General features: G+C 36.6%; 1 protein-coding gene across 12 annotated transcripts in view; it reads right to left on the reverse strand.

Annotated features, from left to right (window-relative positions):
• Window positions 1-21,770, reverse strand: part of PAN3 (poly(A) specific ribonuclease subunit PAN3) — a 118,047-nt gene that overhangs the window by 67,526 nt on the left and 28,751 nt on the right. For 8 of the 12 annotated variants that reach the window (XR_004478083.2, XR_004478082.2, XM_033409383.2 and 5 more), the window contains one exon: window positions 21,101-21,262. The exons of the other annotated variants lie outside the window; for them this stretch is intronic. Coding sequence is in view for 6 of the 8 variants with exons in the window: in XM_033409383.2 (XP_033265274.1) it covers window positions 21,101-21,262 (162 nt within the window). In the remaining 2 variants the exon portion in view is untranslated. The remainder of the gene's footprint in view (window positions 1-21,100; window positions 21,263-21,770) is intronic. 12 annotated transcript variants of the gene reach the window in all.

Consider the following 21,770-nt stretch of genomic DNA (forward strand, 5'->3'; position numbering starts at 1 on the left):
ATCAAATTTGAGGGTTTTAATCATTTCATTTGCAGAATTTAACTTCAGAACATGAAAATTTGCCTTTATTGTCAAATATACATCATTACCAAACTATCCTAACACATTTTAGAGAACTAGGACATTGAAACTGCCTCAAAACTGAGCCAGCAAGTTTCAAATTTAACGTCTTTAAACCACTTCTACCAGGATAAAGATCAAAACTGCCTTTATTCCAAAATTAATCACTTCCTTCTTTATAAACACTTAAGACATTTCCCCAATAATATAGTACCATGTATTTAAATAACAGTAAAGACAAGAAAAGCACTTAAAAACAAGGCAAACACACGAGAGGACTCAAGATATAAGAAAAACATAATAGAGGCTCCAATGTCTGCTAAGTATTCATGTAACTTGTTATATTAAAAAACATTTTACTATGAGATAAAAAAATTTCCTCCCAGTTGTACAATGCCACCTCTTATCTAGTCAAGTGGCATGTTGCCTTTAAGAATGACTAGCACGTTATAAGACTGCAAATCAATTTCACAAATGGTCTATATTTTGTCCATGTGGAAAAAATGAATATCCTAAATATTTTTCTGAAATTGTGACCTACGTGCTTAAGTACAGTGAAGATTCAACACATTGATATTTGAATTCAACTTCCAAAAGGGTCGACCAAAGAGATAATTTAGTATGTTCATACTTCAGCCCACATTTTCTGTATACATATAAGCTAAGTTTAAAATACACTGAATCACGATGCAAAAAATTTAATCACTTGAAGTATTTTAGAACTGATCATCAAAATGGAAAAATACTTCCATAGAAGGCATAAAATAAAAAGATGGACTAATTACTGTACAATCCAAGAACAACTTCCCTACTCAATATGAATGACATTTTAAACTGCTAGGTTAGAGTTCAAAATATTAAATTTGGAAAATAGCAAGTCAAGAGGCTAACCTCATTTTAAACTCTAAAACAAATGATATTTTACTAGTTACGTTCCAGCTAAAATTAAATGCAAAGTAATAAAATACAGAAAAAATGTTAACCTGTGTTTAACTACAATATACTAGATGTACAGAGAACCTCTTTTACTGCCATATCTAAGACATAAAATTCTGAAGAAAAAAAAGAATCAGGCCTGAACCAAAACATATTTTCCAAAGAGAAAAAAAAAAGTCCTCTTCTGTCACTTATGTGTCTATTTTAAAACCTTCCAAATTTAAAACACTGGCATTTTCTTTAAAAGTACGGCCAATTCCTTAATTTCTGGAGTAGAAAATAAGCCAACGCATTTTATTGATGTAGTAATCCCTAGTTATAAAAGAACAAATGGTTACCAAGAGGACCCCTTCAGAGCTAAATCAGTGTGTACTAGTTAATGCTGAATCTGTTGTAGAAGATGAAAGTCATGATAAAATCAATCAGATAACTTGGTAAAAGAGGTCAAAACGCAATCAGATAACTTGGTAAAAGAGTTCAAAACGCCTAGGAGAGATGGATACTTCAGGATTACAAGATTACTAAGAGACAGCAAATTTAGACAAAGAAATTAATCTAATCTAATCCCAAGAAAAAGTATCACCCAGTTTCCATTTCATTTATACCTTACATTTACCTTGAATAAGAGACTTTTGATTTCAAAGCTGAGTTTCTCTAAATCAAATCTATTTTAAATTAGTCTGAAAGACTATTTTTAAGGGATCCTATAAAGGAGAAAAAGGAGGGGAAAATCTATTCTACCTCCCCCAAATAAATTATATATAAAATGCCATTATAACAAATAATAAAGGTCCTTCAAATTTATTATGATAGAAGTTATTAAAATTAACTATGAAAATGTATACACTAAACTGCAACTTTTAGGGATTCAACAACCACAGATCCAAAAAACCTACCAGCAATGAATTTTAATTAAGAAGTGAAAAGAAGGGCCTAAACCCCTCCCTCCATTTTTTTTCCTGATTTATGATGGCAAGGCATTTCCCTTGTCTGGGTGGTTAGACAGTTTGTTTTATTTCAGATGAGTTTATCTGAGATGAGAGAGAAGGTTAAAGAATTTAAATGGCAGAAAAAAGAATTACATAGTAGGTATAACACAAAAAACAAAATCTAGGAATAAGTGAGTAGTGCTACTATTATTAACAGTTAATATAAATTCCTCTAACCAGATTAGAGAACTATTAAAAATACTTAATGAGAAATTATAATAATGAGAATACTTTCTCATGATAAAATTAGTTAAAATAAGAACTATATAATAAAAGTTATATATAACTATATAATAAAAAGATGCATTCTTTAAACCATTTTAATATAACTGGTTTGTAACATATATAAGGGTTTTATAAAGCAACAAAATACCATAGGCACACACCTTTAACATGTTAAAAAGAATACTTTTTTAGAGATAGATAAGGCAAAACTGGTAACTAAAACCAGTATCACATTAAAATGAAATCTCTGTTCATCAGAAAATAAACGATTGGGACTTCCCTGCTGTCACAGTGGTTAAGAAGTCAGCCCGCGAGTCACAACTACTGAGCCTGCGCTCTAGAGCCCACGAGCCACAACTACTGAAGCCTGCACGCCTAGAGCCCGTGCTCCGCTACAAGAGAAGCCACCGCAACGAGAAGCCTGCGCACCGCAAGAGTAGCCCCTGCTCGCCGCAACTAGAGAAAGCCCATGAGCAGCAAAAGAGACCCAACACAGCCAAAAATAAAGTTTTTAAAAAAAGGAAAAGAAAATAAACAATTTATTTTAGCTTTAGGAGGCAAAGGTTATATCTAGAAAGAAGAGTCAAGGACTTGGGTTATATAAATTTGTCTAACTTCAACAACACTAAAGAGAATGGAATAAACGAGAAAAGGAATAGTGAAAAAGAACACCAAAGTTTTATTACTCCCACCCTGTGACTTAGATAATCCCATCATAACTCTCTAAATATGTTCCTATAATATTAAATTTGTGGGTTTTCTAACATACATATAATTATATTTCTATTCATAATTTCTAATTTCTATTCATACTTATTTATTTTTATTTGTTTATTTTTGGCTGCGTTGAGTCTTTGAAGCTGTGCGCAGGCTTCCTCTAGTTGCGGCAAGTGGGCGGGCTTCTCATTGCGGTGGCTTCTCTTGTTGCGAAGCACGGGCTCTAGGCGTGCAGGCTTCAGTAGTTGTGGCACGCAGGCTCAGTAGTTGTGGCATGCAGGCTCAGTAGTTGTGGCGCACGGGCTTAGTTGCTCCGCGGCATGTGGGATCTTCCCGAACCAGGGCTCGAACCTGTGTCCCCTGCATTGGCAGGCGGATTCTTAACCACTGTGCCACCAGGGAAGCCCTCTATTCATACTTTAAGTCCTAATTTTCATTCATATCTTAAACAGCTCTAAACGTACATTTGGGAAAAAAATCAACGTTTATGTCAAACAGCAGACATTCACTCTGTGAGAAGTTATCAATAGAGTTTTAGGTTCTCACACACTTAAATTTACACCGCAACTTTCACAACCAAAAGAACCAAGTGCATTTTATTTAGTGAGTTCTTCAAACCAACATCATCCCCCAACATTTGGATATGATTCCTACCTGTCCTCTCCAGACAGAAATATACTAAGTCAAGAGTCCTGGCCTTTAGCTTATAAAGCACTGTTGTAATTATTATCATTATATTTTAAATGAAATAATAATTAATGTTTCAATTCAGACATCCCAACCAACCAAAATGATAGAGTGTTTCCTATTTTACCAATGACTGATAAAGGTTTTGTTTTTTTTACAAATGAAGTAATTTTCTGTTGAGGTTTCTAGCTCAAGATTAATACAACTTTATGCTTTTCTACTATCATATTATTTCTTGGAAACTGTTACTTTTAAAGTCTAATTCAGAATTTAATACTCTGCTGGACTCCACTACAATCAAGAGTACTTATTAATAACACAATAAATTAGTCCCATAAATTAAGGGACTAATTTAATAAACAGTGAAACAAAATAAAAAGTTCAGCCATTAATTTTTAATTAGGTAGAATGACAGGAAGAGGTTTATACTGAATAAAAACACAAAATATTATGTAATATTTCACTGCAAATATGCCGAAAGGTCTGTACGAAAAAGAAAGTTGTCTTAAGGTGATGTGACGAATGACTGAGGAATCACTGCTATTCCTGAATATTGGTCAGGCTTTTTAAAGTCGCACAGTAACCTCATAAAACCATAAAATACCCTCCTTAGTAAAACTCCTTGTAACGAGCTCAACTTGCTTTACCTCTTAATAGCTTCATAAGCTGCTATCAGTAATCCTTCTACTCTCTGAATGAACGTGAATGACCTGGTAAGTTTTTCTGAACAGCTTTATCTAGATATAATTGACATATAAGAAACTGTACATATTTAAATGTAAGCTTTGATAACTCTTGACATAGGTAGACCACCATGAAACCACTACCCAAATCAAGAAAATGACCACATTCATCAGGCCCAAAAGCCTGCACAAGCCTGAATGAAATCCCTCCCTCCTGTTCCTCTCCGCTCCACTGCTTTGGACTCCGGGCAACCACCGATGAGCTTTCCGTCACTACAGACGAGGCTGTATTCGAGAACTGAATATCAGTGCATCTTACATACATATGTAGCTGCTGGGTTTCTTACTAGCTTCTTTCACTTTGCATCATTAAGATTCGTCCCTCTTTTGTTTACTTTGGGTTTAATTTGTTCTTCTTTTTCTAGTTTCTTAATATAGAAGCTGAGCTCACTGATTTGGGAACTTTTCTCCTTTTCTAATACAGGCATTTAGTGCTACAGATTTCCCTCTGATTACTGATTTAGTGGCATCCCACAACTGCTGGCATGTTTCATTTTCATTCAGTTCAAAATACTTTTAAGTCTCCCTTTCTAATCCCTCTTTGACACATGAGTAAGTCAAAAGTGTGTGTGTTATTCAGTCTCTGAATACTTGAGATTCTCCAAAGATCTGTTACTGGTTTCTAATTTAATTCTCTTGTGGTCGGAGAACACATCTGTATGACTTGTACCCTTTTAAATTTATTGAGACTTCTTTCAAGACCCAGAATTGGTCTGTCTTGGTGACCAGCTTCTATGTGAACTTGAAAAGAGTGTTCATGTGGTTGCTGTGGGGCACAGGGCTCTACGAGTAAACTACCAGAGCTGCTCAGGCCTCCCATCTCCTTAATGATTTTCTTCCTCTCATTGAGAGAGGAGTACTGAAATCCGTATCACCGTCTATTTCTCCTTGCAATTCTACTAGCTTTTGTCTCATATATTTTAACTCTGTTTTTAGGTGCATAAACATTTAAAAATGGCATATCTATGCTCCTAATAAACTGTCCCCTTTACCTTTATCACATGACCTTCTGTATTCCTGGTAATATTCTCTGCTCTGAAATCTACTTTTTCTGACATGAATATAGCTATGCCAGCTTTCTTTTGACTAGTGCATGGTATAACTTTTAATCTATTTTTGTGTTTATGTTTAAAGCAGGTTTCTTGTCAGCTTCATATAGTTAGAGTTTGCTCTTTTTCTTTAATCCAATTTGAAAATCTGCCTTTTTATTAGGATGTCTAGAAGACTTATATTTAATGTGATTACTGATAAGTTCAGGTTTGAATCTATCTACATATTGTTACTTGTTTTCCATTTCTTCCACCCGTTCTTTGGTCTCCTTTTCTGTTTTCTGCCTTCTCTGGGATTAAATGATTCTTAAAATTTTCATTTTACCTCCTCTCTTGGCTTGTTAGCTATAACTCTCTCTGTTCTGTTACTGTGGTGATTATCTTAGGTTTTACAGTACGTATATTTAACTTATCACTGACTATCTTAGTCTGCTAGAGCCATAATAAAATACCACACACTGAGCAGCTTAAACCCGCGGTCCCCAAACTTTTTGGCACCAGGGACCGGTAACGTGGAAGACAATTTTTCCACAGACGGGGGAGGCAGAGGGATGATTCAGGCGGTAATGTGAGCAATGGGCAGCGGCAGATGAAGCTTCGCTCACTTGCCCGTTGCTCACCTCCTGCTGTGAGGCCCGGTACCTAACAGGCCGCAGACCAATACTGTGCCGCAGCCCAGGGGCTGGGGACCCCTGGCTTAAACAATGGAAACGTATTTTCTCACAGTTCTAGAAGGTGAGAACCCAAGATCAAGGGGCCAAGAGGGTTTGTTTCTCCTGAGGCCTCTCTCCTTGGCTTGCAGAAAGCCATCCTCTCACTGTGTCCTCACAGCAACAGGCCTTTTCTCTGTGTGTGTGTGCAACCCTGGTATTTCTTCATCTTCTTCTAAGGACACCAATCATATTGGATTACGGTCCATCCTTACAACCACATTTAGCCTTAATTAAATCTTTAAAAGCCCACTTCTATATACAGTCATATATATATTTTAAAATGAATTTGGGGAAGACACAATTCAGTCCATAACACCAACTATCACTGAATTTTAAACTACTTCAGATATAGTGTAACAAGCTCACAATATTATACTTCCATTTCTCCCCTCCCAGACTTTGTGCTATTATCATCATATATTTTATTTCTACATATGCTATAAACCCAACCACACACTATTACCGTTTTTGCTTTCAACAGTCAATTATCTTTCAAAGAGACTTACAGAATAAGGGGGACAGTTTCTTATATTTACTCATGTAGTTACTGTTTCCAGTGTTCTTCATTTCTTTGTATAGATCCATAAGGTATTTTCTTCCTTCTGCCTGAAGTACTTTCATTAATATCTATTAAGTACACATATACTGCAGGTGAACCCTTTCAACTCTTGTATGTTTAAAAAGGTGTTTATTTTGCTTTTTAAAAAATATATAATTTTGAAGTAATTTAAAATTCACAAGTAGTAGTATCCTTCACCATCTTTCCCCAAAGATATCATCTTACATAACTAGAGTCTATTTTCAAAACCGTAAAATTAACATTGGTGCAATAAGTTTAACTAAACTGCACATTTTATTCAAAATTTCACAAGTCTTTAAATGCACCCAATGGATTACATTCTTGCATTTTTCCCAAGAACAGAATTCTAAGTTGACATTTTTTTTCTCTTCCTATATTTTAACGTTATTGTTGCACTGTCTTCTGGCTTGTACTGTTTCCAACAAGAAATATGCTATCACTTACATCTTCGTTCCTCACAAATGAGTGTGTTTCCCTCTGGCTGTTTATCTGGTGTGCCTCGGTGCGGTTTTTACTCCCCCATGTTTCTTTCGTGCTTGTGTTCATTGAGCTCCTGGATCTGTGGGCTTACAGTTTTCATCCAATTTGGAAAATATTTGTCCACTGTTTCTTAAAATATTTTTTGTTTGCCCTTCCCCCACCCTGCTTCAGTGACTAAAAATACAAGTGTGTTAGGCTGCTTCAAGTTATCCCACGGCTCACTTTTTCTCTATTTTTTGGATAGTTTCTATCACTATGTCATCAAGTTCACTAATCTTTTCTGATGCAATGTCTAATCTGTCTGTCATTAATCCCATCCAATACTTTTCATTTCAGACAAAGTAGTTTTAAATTTTAGAAGTTTGATTTGGATTTTTTAGTAGGTCTTCCTTGTCTACACTAACATGTTTAAACTTCCCCCTAGTTTCCTGAACACATGGAGTATTGTTATAATAACTCTTCTGATGTTCTTACATACTATTTATGTGTTATAATTGATTACATTTGCTTCTCCTTATGGGTCATATTTTCCTACTTCTTTGCATTGCTGGTAATTTTTGATCAAATGCCAAATATTGTCACTTTTATCTTTTTGGGTGCTGGAGATATACATATATATATATATATATATATTTAAGGATGCCTTGTTTTTTTTCTTTATTTTTAATAAATTTATTTACTTTTTATTTATTTTTGGCTGCGTTGGGTCTTCGCTGCTGCATGCAGGCTTTCTCTAGCTGTAGCGAGCGGGGGCTATTCTTTGTTGCAGTGCTCAGGCTTCTCCTTGCAGTGGCTTCTCTTGTGGAGCACAGGCTCTAGGTGTACAGGCTTCAGTAGCTGTGGCGCACAGGCTCTAGAGCGCAGGCTCAGTAGTTGTGGCACACGGGCTTCATTGCTCCGCAGCATGTGGGATCTTTCTGGACCAGGGCTTGAACCCGTGTCCCCTGCCTTGGTAGGTGGACTGTTAACCACTGTGCCACCAGGGAAGTCCTAGATATATTTTTATTGCTATAAATATTCTTGAGCTTTGTTCTCCATTGTCATTAAACTGATTAAAAATTAGTCTGATTCTTTCAGGTCTTGCTTTTAAGCTTTATTAGTTAAGACTAGGGCAGCATTTATTCTAAGGCTAATTTGGTCCCACTACTGAGGCAAAAGACTTCCCATTACCCTACTTAATGCTTCATGAATTATGATGCTTTCCATGTTGGCTTGTGGGAATAGGAACTGTTCTTGGCCTTGTGTGAGCTCTGAGAATTATTTCCTGTAATCTTTTCAGGAATCTCTTTTTCCAGTTCAAGTAACTCCTCACTCATAGCCTCTGATCAGCACTCAGCTGAAGATGCAAGGAGAATCTCCGTAAGTCTCCAAAGTTCTATGTATGAGCTCTCTCCTCTCCAGTACTTTTTTTGTGAACTATATTCGGCTTGGCCTCTGTAAACTTCCAGTTTGGTCTCCCTAATTAGATAGATCACTAGGCTCCACCCGAGTTCCCGCTCCAGGCACCAGGCTCAGAAACTGCCCACCGAACAGTGAGCTAAGGTAATCACGGGGAGCTCACCTCATTTGTTTCCCATCTATCAGGGATCACTGTCTTTCACTGCCTGATATCTAATGTCTTGAAAATTGTTTCATATATTTTGGTCAGTTTTTTAGCTGTTTCTGGAGGAAGGGTAAGTCTAATCCCTGTTCTTCCACCTTGGTCAGAAGACAAATTTTGTGGTGATGTTTTCCAAACATAAGGTATTCCTAATTTGAGCTTAAGTTATAAATATATAAAATTTAGCCAACTCCTTGTTTTGGCTAGATCAGACACCCACCAGTAAAGAGATATTTTGCAACTATTAATTCAAACTATTTATGAACAAATCAACTGCTTCCCTATAAAGCTGGTTTTTCAAGTTTTGTTGTGCTTTCTATACAATCTCTTTCCTAAACAGATAAATTATGTCACAACTATCTTTCTGATAATGCAGTTACCTTTGAAGCATCAAGTCAGCATCAAGTCATGCAGTTTATTCTACATCCTAAATATTTCTCAAATTCAACTACTTCTACTCATGTCATTGTCAGTGCCCTAGTCTAGGTTACCATCATCCCAACGGACCAACTTGACTCCAGTCTTGCACAACTCAAATCCATCTTCTACTTTCAGCCAGGATAAAAGAAAGAGAGAGAAGCAGAAAAAGAAAAGGAGGAGGAGAAAAAGGAGGGGGAAATGGGAAGAAAGAAAGAGAAGGAAAGTTTTATTTAATGACTTAATTGCTGAAATCCAAAGACTGATCAGGTCAAGTCTCCACTGTCCTTGACTGAATTAAATCATTAAAAAAGAGAGAGAGATAAAACGTTGATACTAATCTTGGCCATATCTACTTTTTTCCAGAACGTATGACTCCAATCTCCCATCTTCACTACTATTCTTCTCTCTTTAGAGTGACAAAGGGGCCTAGTTTGGACTAATTCAAAAGATTCATGCTCAAGGTAGAGGGCTGTATGTATGTCTGTGTGTGTCTGTGTCTTGGCAAGGGCAGAGAGCAGTGAATTATCTGGAAAGGTAGAAGAGAGGATACTGATAATGAAGGAGAAAGGCAGGGATAGGCAAGAATTCTGCCTTGATAAAATTATCTAAAAAGGCATAAAAAGATGAGACTTATAGACATAAAGAGCAGCACTATTCAGAGCGATTTTTACTAGTCTTCAGTGTTCATGAATAACACAGAATAAAGAGGAACAGGGCGAGACAGAAAGGAGAAGTCAAATGGCTAACCAGAACCTCCAAGTTCATATTTCTACATGGTTTTTTTTTGTTGTTGTTGTTTTTTGCCTTAATGGGTTGTTATTTCTCCAGATTTCAAGCATGTCCAAATATGGTCAATTTAAAATTTATCACAATATACTCAACTTCTGGGCTATTCAGAAACTTAATATTTTAAGACCAGTCAAGTTTCATCTTATAAAAGTTAACATATAACACTACTACTAAAAAAAGAACAACAACAAAAAACACTACTACTATTGTGAAATTAGTCTAATATCACAATTTACAAATTTTCTGAAGTAAACTGGGCCTTCTGATAAAACAACCCAATAGAGGAAATATGATTCTCTAAATAAATCAGATTCAAATTGGTGGGGACAGTGAAGGAAAGTTGACTACTACTGCTTACAAGAGATTCACACCATTGTTCTTTTAAATATAAGTTCTCCTACTAATAATCTGACTGTCTTAAGGGCAAAGTGGCATGTGTATGTCAGAACCTGCCAGATGAAAGTCAATTAGTAAGAGGCTTTATGTTATGGTAGAGTCAAACAAAAACATTTCTGTGAACTCAGCATAAAGTCACTCTCTCTATATAAGAGTGTGAAACTACAGGCACATTAATTTCCAAAGACGCTCATTAGTTCATCTTTCATAAAGTGTGTCAGAAATGGGTAACACTATTCTTGAGAACAGTTTGATACTATGTATCAAAATGAAAAACAAGCATATCCTTTGACCTAGTATTCCTACATCTAGGAATTTAGGCTAAGAAGAAAATCACCCAAGTAGAAAAGATTCCATTTAGCACAGATTTTTTAAATGATTTTTTAAAGTGGTGGGGGGAGGGATAACTAAAATATCTATCAATAGGGATCTGGTTATGTGGATTATGGTATATACAATAGTGTGTAGCAATTAAAAAATCATGAGAATTGATATATTTTTATTTACCATGAAAATAGGCCAATACCACTATTGAGAAAAAATAAAGTAAAATTAGGCTACAATACAGCAATTATACTAAATTGCTTTTTGTAAAATGGTGTGCATATGCCTAAGAGAACGGGTTGGGCAGGGAGGGAGGGAGAGGGAGAATGTGTGTACGTGCATGTGCACAGGTGTGTAAAAGGATTCTAACTAAAGATGCTCACTGAAGTGTTAAAAGAAGATTCTATCTCTAGGTGGTGAGGAAATGGGACATTTTTGCTTCCTCCTTTGTACTTCTCTGTAGTATGTGAATTTTTTTCAATAAACATATATAACTTTTACAAAAAAGTTTTAAGAAAGTTTGTTAAGATTTGTAAATTATGAAGCCACTTACACTACTCCCTTTTCTTTGCATATCATCATCACTGAATGGAGTGGTATTAAGAATTCACAGAGAATATGCAATATTCAAATTGAGACGAGTAGGACCAATGTATATAAAAAAAGCAAAAATCTGTACCTGGAGGATAGAGGCATTTAAAAACAAAAACAGAGGGGCTTCCCTGGTGGCACAGTGGTTAAGAACCCACCGGCCAATGCAGGGGACACGGGTTCAAGCCCTGGTCCGGGAAGATCCACATGCTGCAGAGCAACTAAGCCCGTGCGCCACAGCTACTGAGCCTGCGCTCTAGAGCCTGCGAGCCACAACTACTGAGCCCGTGGGCCACAACTACTGAAGCCCGCACGCCCTAGAGCCCTTGCTCTACAATGAGAAGCCACCGCAATGAGAAGTCCACGCACAGCAACAAAGAGTAGCCCCCGCTCGCCGCAACAGAGAAAGTCCATGTGCAGCAACGAAGACCCAACGCAGCCAAAAATAAAATAAATAAAATAAATAAATTTAAAAAAAAGAACAGATGAAATGCCTCCTCTTCCATTAAAAGTTATTTACATGTCAAAGTTCTCCAATAACAGTAATCATTAACCATCACAGAGGTATTCTCAATATTCTATCTAGTTAATTCTTAATATTACTCTTCCTATTTATGTGTCAATTATTGGGTTGGCCAAAAAATTCGTTCGGGTTTTTCCATAAGATGTTAAGGAAAAACCCAAAATGAATTTTTTGGCCAACCCCAGTATCTCAATAAAGTTGGGAAGAAATATTACTCTCCCTAAAAGAAGCAAAAATATCCATTTAGGTCAGTTAACGAGTAATCCAGGAGACAGCAAGACCATCACCACATTCCAGAGAGGCAATAATTACTTTACGCAGCTATAACTATCTTGTATACCTATGTACATCTTCTATCCATAACTATATATCAGTAAAATCTATTTGTCACATTGCATAGTAATAGAGACTTACTTGGAGGCATTCTCTCTAACCAAGAATCCTGCCACATTTAATCACAAAATTTAACATATATTAAGATTTTTCAAACATTTTTCCATAATGATATTTTATGTCATGAAACTATTCCAAAGGAAAACTTAAGAAAATGTACAAAACTTAAATTCAGGACTAAATTTGGCCAAATACTCATCTCACCAGATAATCGTTAATCCAGGTTAATTCATTCAACTAGTTGAATAGCTAATAATAAAAGATAATGTGCTGGGCGCTGTGCTAGGCACTGTGGAGAACAAAATATTTGAAACATAGGCACTACGTTCTAGAAGTTCACAGGCTGGCATTTCACAGGTACAGAATGTACCCTGAACCCAATTCCACACTCCCAAGAGCTCAGAACATCCATGTATCAAAAAAAAAAAAAAAATTAACTACCTATAGTGTGCCATTCACTGCTAGCCTGTATGTTATATACACATTAATTACAGCAATGTGAAGTGCTAGGAAAAGTGAACAAATGCTTAGAGCTGTCTAATTAGGTCATAAGACCATATGCTTGAATCGAATCCTAAAAGATAAGTTTGCTGAGTCAAGGCAGAGAGAAGGGCACAGCAAGCAAGGAGAATGTTCAAAGGCAGAGGCAGGAAGAGCATGCTGCTCTTCATCGTGCTGCAAATTGTTCAGCAGGTCTGCAGCAGTAATCTGAGGGGTCAAGAGGCACCCTGGATGCCTTTCTAAGAGACTTGGATTGTATTCTAATGACAAAGAACAGATGACAAAGATGAGAAATCAACCAAGGAGTGGTCTGAATGAAAAGACCAGAAGCAGGAAACCAGGTAAGAGACTACAATAGTAATAGTCCAGGTAAAAAGTGGAGGTGAGCCTAAACTGTACTTTGATAACATTAAAAGTGAAGAGAGGGCTTCCCGGGTGGCGCAGTGGTTAAGAGTCCGCCTGCCGATGCAGGGGACACGGGTTCGTGGCCCGGTCCGGGAGGATCCCACATGCCTCAGAGCATCTGGGCCCGTGAGCCATGGCCGCTGGGCCTGCGTGTCCGGAGCCTGTGCTCCGCAACGGGAGAGGTCACAGCAGTGAGAGGCCCGCATACCGCAAAACAAAACAAAACAAAACAAAAAAAAAGTGAAGAGAATTTCAAGGTAGCACAATCAACAGATCTTAGTGGCCAAAGAATGTGGCAGATATGGAAGATGGAAGCATGAAGAACTCACAACTGGGTGATATCAATAACCAAGACAGAGAGTGGGCATATAGCTGTGAATAAGTGTGTACAGATGTGTGTGAGTGAAAGAACAGGTTTGAAGGAAAAGATATAGTATTCATTTTAGACACACTGAGTTTTTAAAGTCTTACGCCATATAGATGAAGATGTTCAGAAGCAGGTTGTGTGTGTGTGTGTGTGTGTGTGTGTGTGTGTGTGTGTGTGTGTATAGGAGTCAAATGTGACTAGGGAGTAGCTGAAGTAATGAAGATAAGTGAGATCACCTAGGGGCACTGTGTGCAGAGACAGGAGAGTCAAGGACAGAGCTTGGGAGAGTTCCTGAGGACACGGCAGGGGACAAGAGGTCCCTGAAAGAGACTAATAAAGAACAGTCTCAGAGCTAGGAGAACAATAGTTTCAAGGAAAGAGGAACGGACGACAATGTCAAACGCAGTAGAGGTCAAGTGAGAATTGTGACTTTTGGTAGTTAGGTAAGCTTACCAAAAAGAGTCTCAATAGAGTGGTGAAAGTGAAAGGTAAAACGCTGGGAATTAAGGGATGAATGAAAGGTGAAGAACTAGCAACAAGCAGGAAGCAGTTCTCAAATTGTATCACACAGTTTCCCAAATGTACTGACCACAGAATATTTCCTCATGTAGCACTCCTTGGTACTGGAAGACCAAGCTAGGAAGAAGACATCAATGTCAAGGGAGAGACTGTCTAAAACTGAAAAGGGATAAATAATGAAATAAATTGCTAGAGGGACTAAAGACAGGTTCTGAAGGATATAGTAAAGGAACACCTGTTTGTTTGCAACCAAAGGAAAAATAGTGGGAAAGGGTGTAAGTGAAAATGTTGTGCATAGTTAGAAAGCCAACATATGAAGCAATTCATTCTCAATGACCTCTTGTTTCCCTCCTCTGAAGAACACAAGTCTCTTACTCGAAAGTGACAGAGGGGAAGAACAGGTCTGAGGTGAATGGTAAAGGTTTAGAATAGCAGCTGCAGAGAAGAGGAGAAAAGAAGAGGGTCTGGGATGGGCTGTGGGTGAGAAATCAGAACTTATATAGTAATATCATTTTAGCTGCCCCACAGTTCTATAACTTTTCAAAGTCCTGAGGAACCCTGAGTAGATGGACTGAAGCATCACTCTTATAAATTCCAATCCACTCCATCTAAAGCCCAAAGGAGCTCATTTCCTGGGGCATAGAGACTAGAAATCTCCTGAAATAACACCAAAATTCAGTAACTAACTAAAGACTGAAGGATATGCAGTGAGTTTCCAAAACCTCCCTGGGATCTGAAAAGCAACAGTAACAAGCAACTAGAATTCACAGCTGAATTTGTGGGCCAAGAGATTTTAATGTGAGCATTCTTACAAATTAAATATTTATAAGAAATGCCATTTAATCAGACCACAAGGGGAAAAACACCATCAAAAGAGATGTTAACAAGTATGAATCTCCTAATACACCCAACAGTCCAACAGTTCTCATTCATTTACATCACTCTGGGGGTAAACTAAAACAACAGTAATACTAATAATTTATGATTCATAACTCCACTATTTCCAAAGGTCTAAGACAAAATGAGACTTACATGTTACATACAGTCTTTTATATATATAAATATATATATTTATATATAAGTAAGACTGTATGTAACATGTCATTACTTTTAGGTACATCTTAACCTGCAATACTCTGAGAAGTTTATAAAACCATGCATTTCCCATCCTTTCATTCAAGTTGACATCTGATTGTTACATGAAGGATGGGAACACATTGTTATCCCTTCAAAAACCGCATTTTTAAAGTAATTTTTTAAACTATTCAAATGAGTCAGCATTAAAATGAGAGCCCCTAAGAGACACTTAATGTCACTGCCTCTTTCCATATATACCACAATGCCATGCACATCTGAGTATAAATAACTGAGAGCACCCTAAATAAACAGAAACAAAAACCAAGTTTAGGAGGGATGAGGTCAAATTGGAGGAATGGACATTTATTTAATATCTACTATACAAATAATAGATTCAACAGAAAGCTGAATCTTCACAATAATTCTATAAGGTAGGTGATAAAACAGTTCAATCCTGAACGGCATTTGAGCCGTAATCATAGAACAAATGTAAAATCTCAAATTCACATGCAGATTGGTCAGGCAGAGGAATGGGCAATCATCTGGGCAGAGACTAAGGAAAGGTGAAAGTGAACTTGCACTTCAGTGAAACAAAGAACTGCTGATGCAGAGTTTTAGGTGACCTTCCATCTACCACCTGCTCGGTGTTTAGACTGAGACCATGAGAAAAATACAAAACAGAGGAGCTTTGTCACATAATAACACTGTCAAGAAATAAGACTAGTACCAGGCTCAGAAGACTGAAAAATATCAAGAATATTTCTACAATGTTAAATTTTGAAATAAAAAAGAAAAAGAGAAGATCGTCTAACATTTCAAAAGAAATCACCACCCTATGTTCTAAATCAATTGTGATAATTAAACTAAACAATAGTAATATATGATGGCTATAAATCCCAGACAACCAATGATCAATTTTTCAAAATATATAAAATTCTTAAAATAAACTACCACAAATTTCACATATTGCCTAAGAAAATAAAATTATACAATGACATTTAGAGACAAGCAGAATACCTTAAGGGTACAAAAATAAACAACACATGCCTAGTCACACGTATTTACAATTCAGTTGGAAAAGACAGGTAAACAACCAATATAAGAGAGAATGAAATAACATTAAGTATTGTGAAAAGAGTAAAAAAAAAAAAAACTTTTTTTTCTTTGAGGTGTTTGAGCAGGTATTTACAGAAAAGGTAGCATTTGAGCTACTCTCAAAGGAAAGGGGGGACTTCCCCGGTGGCACAGTGGTTAAGAATCCACCTGCCAATGCAGGAGACACGGGTTCGAGCCCTGGTCCAGGAAGATCCCACATGCCGCGGAGCAACTAAGCCCATGCGCCATAACTACTGAACCCGTGCACCACAACTACTGAGCTTGTGCTATACAGCCTGCGAGCCACAACTACTGAAGCCCGCGCACTTAGAGGCTGTGCTCCACAACAAGAGAAGCCACAGCAATGAGAAGCCCGTGCACCGCAGAGAACAGCAGCCCCCGCTTGCCACAACTAGAGAAAACCCACATGCTGTAACGAAGACCCAACGCAGCCAAAAAAAATAAATTAAATAAAAATAAATTTAAAAAAAAAAAAGGAAAAGGGAAGAAAGTTTTTTTAGGCTCTATTAACAATGGTACAGAGATAAAAAGGTACAGAGAACTGACAATGTATTTCATATTATATGAGGTATAAAAGATTCCATATGATTAGAATTTAGTACATGTGGACAGTTAAAGAGATAGCCCTAGAAAGGCTGAACAGATCCTGAAGGGATGTGACAAAAATTATTCAGAAGATACACTGAGGGTATATATGTCAGTTATGTTTAAAAACAAAAAGAAAGAAAAAGGAAAGGAAAGGAAAGGATAAAAAGATACCATGGAATTTTAAAGAATGGGGATTAGAGGCAGACAATATAGCAGGAAAATCTCAGGATATAAAATTTAATAGATCTGGAATCCCAGCTCTACCACGTACGAACAATAAGCCTTGTCTAAATTGCAATTTCCCTATTTTTCAAATGGGGATAATATGTCACTATTGTGGTAAAGCCTTAATATGATGGCAAATGTAAATTGTCCAATGTATCATCTTTCAATTAATGGGTAGTCAAACCTCAGTAGTTTCCTTTTCATAACAAATGGTAGAATATGGGAGAAGACAGGGAAGAAATGAAGCTATGTACTCTCAGTGACCGGGAAGATGATAAAGCCATTAACTAAAGAAGGAATATAAAGAGAATATAAAAGAAGCAGTAGATTTGGAGAAGAGAAAAATACAGTGAGTTCTAGACTTGCCAAATTTGTAGTGATAGAGGGATATACATCTACATGCAAAGATACCAGAAGGCATGAAAGATTTGGGTCTTGAACTGAGAAGACAGTTCTAAGAGAAATAAAAATTTAAGAATCTTAGGCATACACGGGAAAGCAAAGAACAAGTGAGCCAAGAACAGGAGCTCACAAAGAGCAGGGATGAAACAGAGTCAAGAATGCGTGGTGGGGACTTCCCTGGTGGCGCCGTGGTTAAGAATCCGCCTACCAATGCAGGGGACACGGGTTTGAGCCCTGGTCCGGGAAGATCCCACATGCCGCGGAGCAACTAAGCCCGTGTGCCACAACTACTGAGCCTGTGCTCCAGAGCCCGCAAGCCACAACTACTGAGCCCGTGTGCCACAACTACTGAAGCCCACGTGCCTAGAGCCCGTGCTCTGCAACAAGAGAAGCCACCGCAATGAGAAGCCCGTGCACCTCAACAAAGAGTAGCCCCCGCTCGCCGCAACTAGAGAAAGCAATGAAGACACAACACAGCCAATAATAAATAAATAAATAAATAGGCAAGCAAACAAAGAAACAAGAATGCACGAGGAAAGAGCTTCAAATAAAAAAGTGGCCAGCAGTATTAAGTACTGGATAAAACTGTTGGATTTGGTGATTCAGGAGACCTCTGACAAGCTTCGGGATTTGTTTCCAGCAAAATTTTTGTTAACACCAAACTCCAAGCACTGAAGGAATAAATGGGTTGTAAAGAAATCAGAGAAAAGACTAGAATCTATTTCAAGGGTCCCCAAGTGGGAACTCCACAGAAGTAGTAATGGAGACCAGATGGGAATGATCAACATTTCAAACAGCCATATGAAAAATAAATTTGGCCTCCACCAAGCTACCTCCACAATACAAGAAAAATATTAAATTTCTTTGATTCTCTAATTAGCATATATTTTAGAATGAAAGCATGAATCACTGTTTTACAAATGTCCTGTGTTCAGTAGACAGACTCTTTCATATCACAAGATTCTTGGTAGAAAATTAATAACAAGATTATTAAGTACTAAAAGGCTGGGAATCATAGGGCTCTTGAAAGAAATCCAGCACTGAAGAGAATAAATGCAATTATGAATGATCCAGGTAGAAACTTTCAGAGAAAGTTTCTGTTGTTGTTTTAAGGTTTTTGTTAGTTGTTTGTTTGGGTTTTTTTGTTTTGTTTTCAGAAGTGGAAAAACTTGTTTTTCCAAAATTTGTTTTCCAAAAAGATGTTAGGTCAAGATTAAGAAATCAGTGTAAACAAATATTTAAAGTTCCAGAAAGAAAGGTAGTTAAATGTCACTGAGAAAAAAAAAAAGATGAATCATGAGGAAAAAAGACTGACCTTACAAATACTGTGGAGTTATGCATAAGCTACAGTCCATGTCTGGAAACCTACATACCCATTCTCATCCTCAAAAAAAGTTGTCCTACAGAAGTTCAGTTAACCATTTAGACAATTACATCAATCATAGCTCTAGTACAACTAGAACTACGTTACACAGAAGTGAAGAGATTCTGAAGCCTAACAAACATGGGTTCAAAGTTCTGTTCCTCTACTGACTACCATTTAACCTTAAGGTTACTTAGCTTCTCTGAAGATGTTTCTTCATTTAACAGTAACAACTGTCCCATAAGAGACCAAAAGAGACAATACATGTAAAGAGCTTAGCACAGTGCGTGGCACAAGGTAACCATTTAAGAAACATAGCTATAATCACTAAAATAAAATATAGATAAATATTTTTCTAACCTTAGGATTGAGAAGACCTAAGCTTTAAAGGAAAGGAAACAAATGAAACAGGAAAGATTAATATATCTGGCTACACAATCCTTTAAAATTTTTATATGTGAAAAATCTTTAAAATATTTGAAGGTAAACATAATACAAAATTAAAAGGCATAGGTACAGAATTGACTTATATAAGTTACTTTTCTCATACAACAAAAAGATAAAAACCCCAATAGAAAAGAAAATTGCACTGACATACTCTTTGCTCTAAATAAACAATACCAGGTACCCAACTTAGGAATCCACAAAGACAGTAATGGACACCGGGTGGGTATTTTTCAATGCTTCAACACATGACTGATAGTGTAAGGCATTCTTGCCCCTCCAACATCACATCAAGCTAATAAGGCATTCCTTACATCCTTAAAAAAGAACTATTTGAATTATCTGAAACACAAAATAATATTAGTATTTGAAATATTAGATTCAGACAGCATCAATTCAATCTTTAGCACACTGAATGCAAATCTATTATTAGCTTTTTAATTAAAAATAAAGCATAATCCTAGCATATATTCTTTAAACGAACCTAATGATTTTTCAAGCTATGCTAAAGAGAAGTACCTTGGAACTGCCCCTGAGATACGGGGGACAACGAGGGGCGGTCAAGTGGCCGTACCTCTGCATCATCCGTGTTTCCCCTGCAACCTACATGCACTTTCACTTCCACCTGTATCTGTCCTTACATAACTGGAGCCCAATTTATTTTCAGACTTTCTTTTTAAAACTGGAAAATAATTCTAACAATCCACATCAAACCTCTCTCCTGATCTCAAAAAGAAGAATTCAGTACACATTCTTCATAAAGGATATGTCCATTATGAATTCTTATTCGTAATGGACATATCCCAAACTTTCCACGGAAATTTTAAGTATTTGATTATGTGGACCACCCCCCTCCATTTCCCTGTTTTTCCTTATATTTAGAAAAATACTATGAAATTTTCAGTTGAGACAAATAACATGTTTTGCAATATTTTGGGAATAACTTTTTTATTTCTGTGCCCAAGGTAACACAGATACTGCTATGGCATTGACAGTAAACAGATCAAAATACTGTGGAACTCCTTCATAATACAAAGTTGCTGACAGAAATAAAACCAAGTTGTTGACTCTGTTATATCTTTTCTGTGTGTGATATGTGTATGTGGGGTTATAGGCTTTTGGCTAGCAATATATTAAAAAAATACCAATGTACTCAGAAAGTTTGGGATGAAAGATATTCTACTTCCAGCTAAACTGAAATTTTGGTCAACAGAGCTATTTTATACAATTACCAATTTCTTTAAATGAGACTATAATAATTATAATCCAAATTAAAATGGAATATAATTCAAATTATTTTGTAAGTACTTCAGAGTCATACAAAAGCTAGCCTTTGAGTTATAAAAATTCATTTTCATTAGCACAGATAATGCAAAGACTGAAATGTATAATAACTCTAAGACAACATACTATTGAAGTTGGTTTTACAGCCAACACTTGACAAGTTTACATACAATTTTTATCTCCTAGTAAAAATGTACAGAAAGACAACATGTGGAGCTTTCTATTGCTCAGACTCCAAATAAATGAGATTTTCTGTAATAAATTTTATATGACTTTTTAATGTAGTACAACTTTGTGTATTAAAAATAATTAAACTTAACTATAAACAAAATCCAAAAGGGAAAAACTAAATTAAATGGAAGAATAGGAAAATATACTACAAGCAGAGAAAGTTCAAAAAAAAGCCACAAAACAAAATCATTTAGTTAGTGAATGGGCCACTAATCTTACTTTGATTTAAAAAAAAAAAACAAGAAAACAAAAAACCTAAGTGTATCAGCTAAGTCATCCAATCTCATACACACCACCCCACACAGACACAGAAAGCAGCCAAAATATTCACTTTTCAAAAATGTCTAATAAAATTATTTTTACCTGTAAATTGTTTTCTGTGATTCTGTTCCACCAAACCATATTGATGGGTACTCCTGATTTACACCTGTCAGCAAGGCAGCCAATAGGGTTCTTTGCTTTTCGTGCCTTTGATCCCATCGGAACTAGCCTCTCCTCCAGCATCCCCAGGCGATACTTCCTTGGCTAGGAAAAAGAAGGAAAGAAACCAGGCCACTCCTAACATCCCCCATACTAATCTAAGCTAACATAACTAACATACAGAAGATATCAAGAATGGTGGAATAGGAAACAAGTAAAATTTCTAAGACACTCCCTCTAATGTCCTTAGCACCACCCCCCATTCCCCATCCCCACCCCCAGTACGCACACACCTCCAAAATAACCCATAGTCCTAACAACAGTATTACATAAAACAACAACTGTTTTAGTGAAATACATTATAATCTGAGTTTAGTGAACAGAAATTAACTTATCAGCAAAGTAAATGCTTTGCAAATATTTTTCCACTGGCACTTACCTATTCTCACTGCAATATGAAGAAATGGCTTCAAGGGCACAAAATACAGGTAAAAAAATTTCTTCACACTATATATCTTTTTCTCCTCCCCATCTCACTACCTTATTTCCTACTGAGAACCACTCCACTTAGAAGCAGCAGCTAATTTCAAGGAATGGATTTTTTTTTAATTTT

The sequence above is a fragment of the Orcinus orca genome, chromosome 18 (assembly GCF_937001465.1).
Source record: "Orcinus orca chromosome 18, mOrcOrc1.1, whole genome shotgun sequence".
NCBI lineage: Eukaryota > Metazoa > Chordata > Mammalia > Artiodactyla > Delphinidae > Orcinus > Orcinus orca.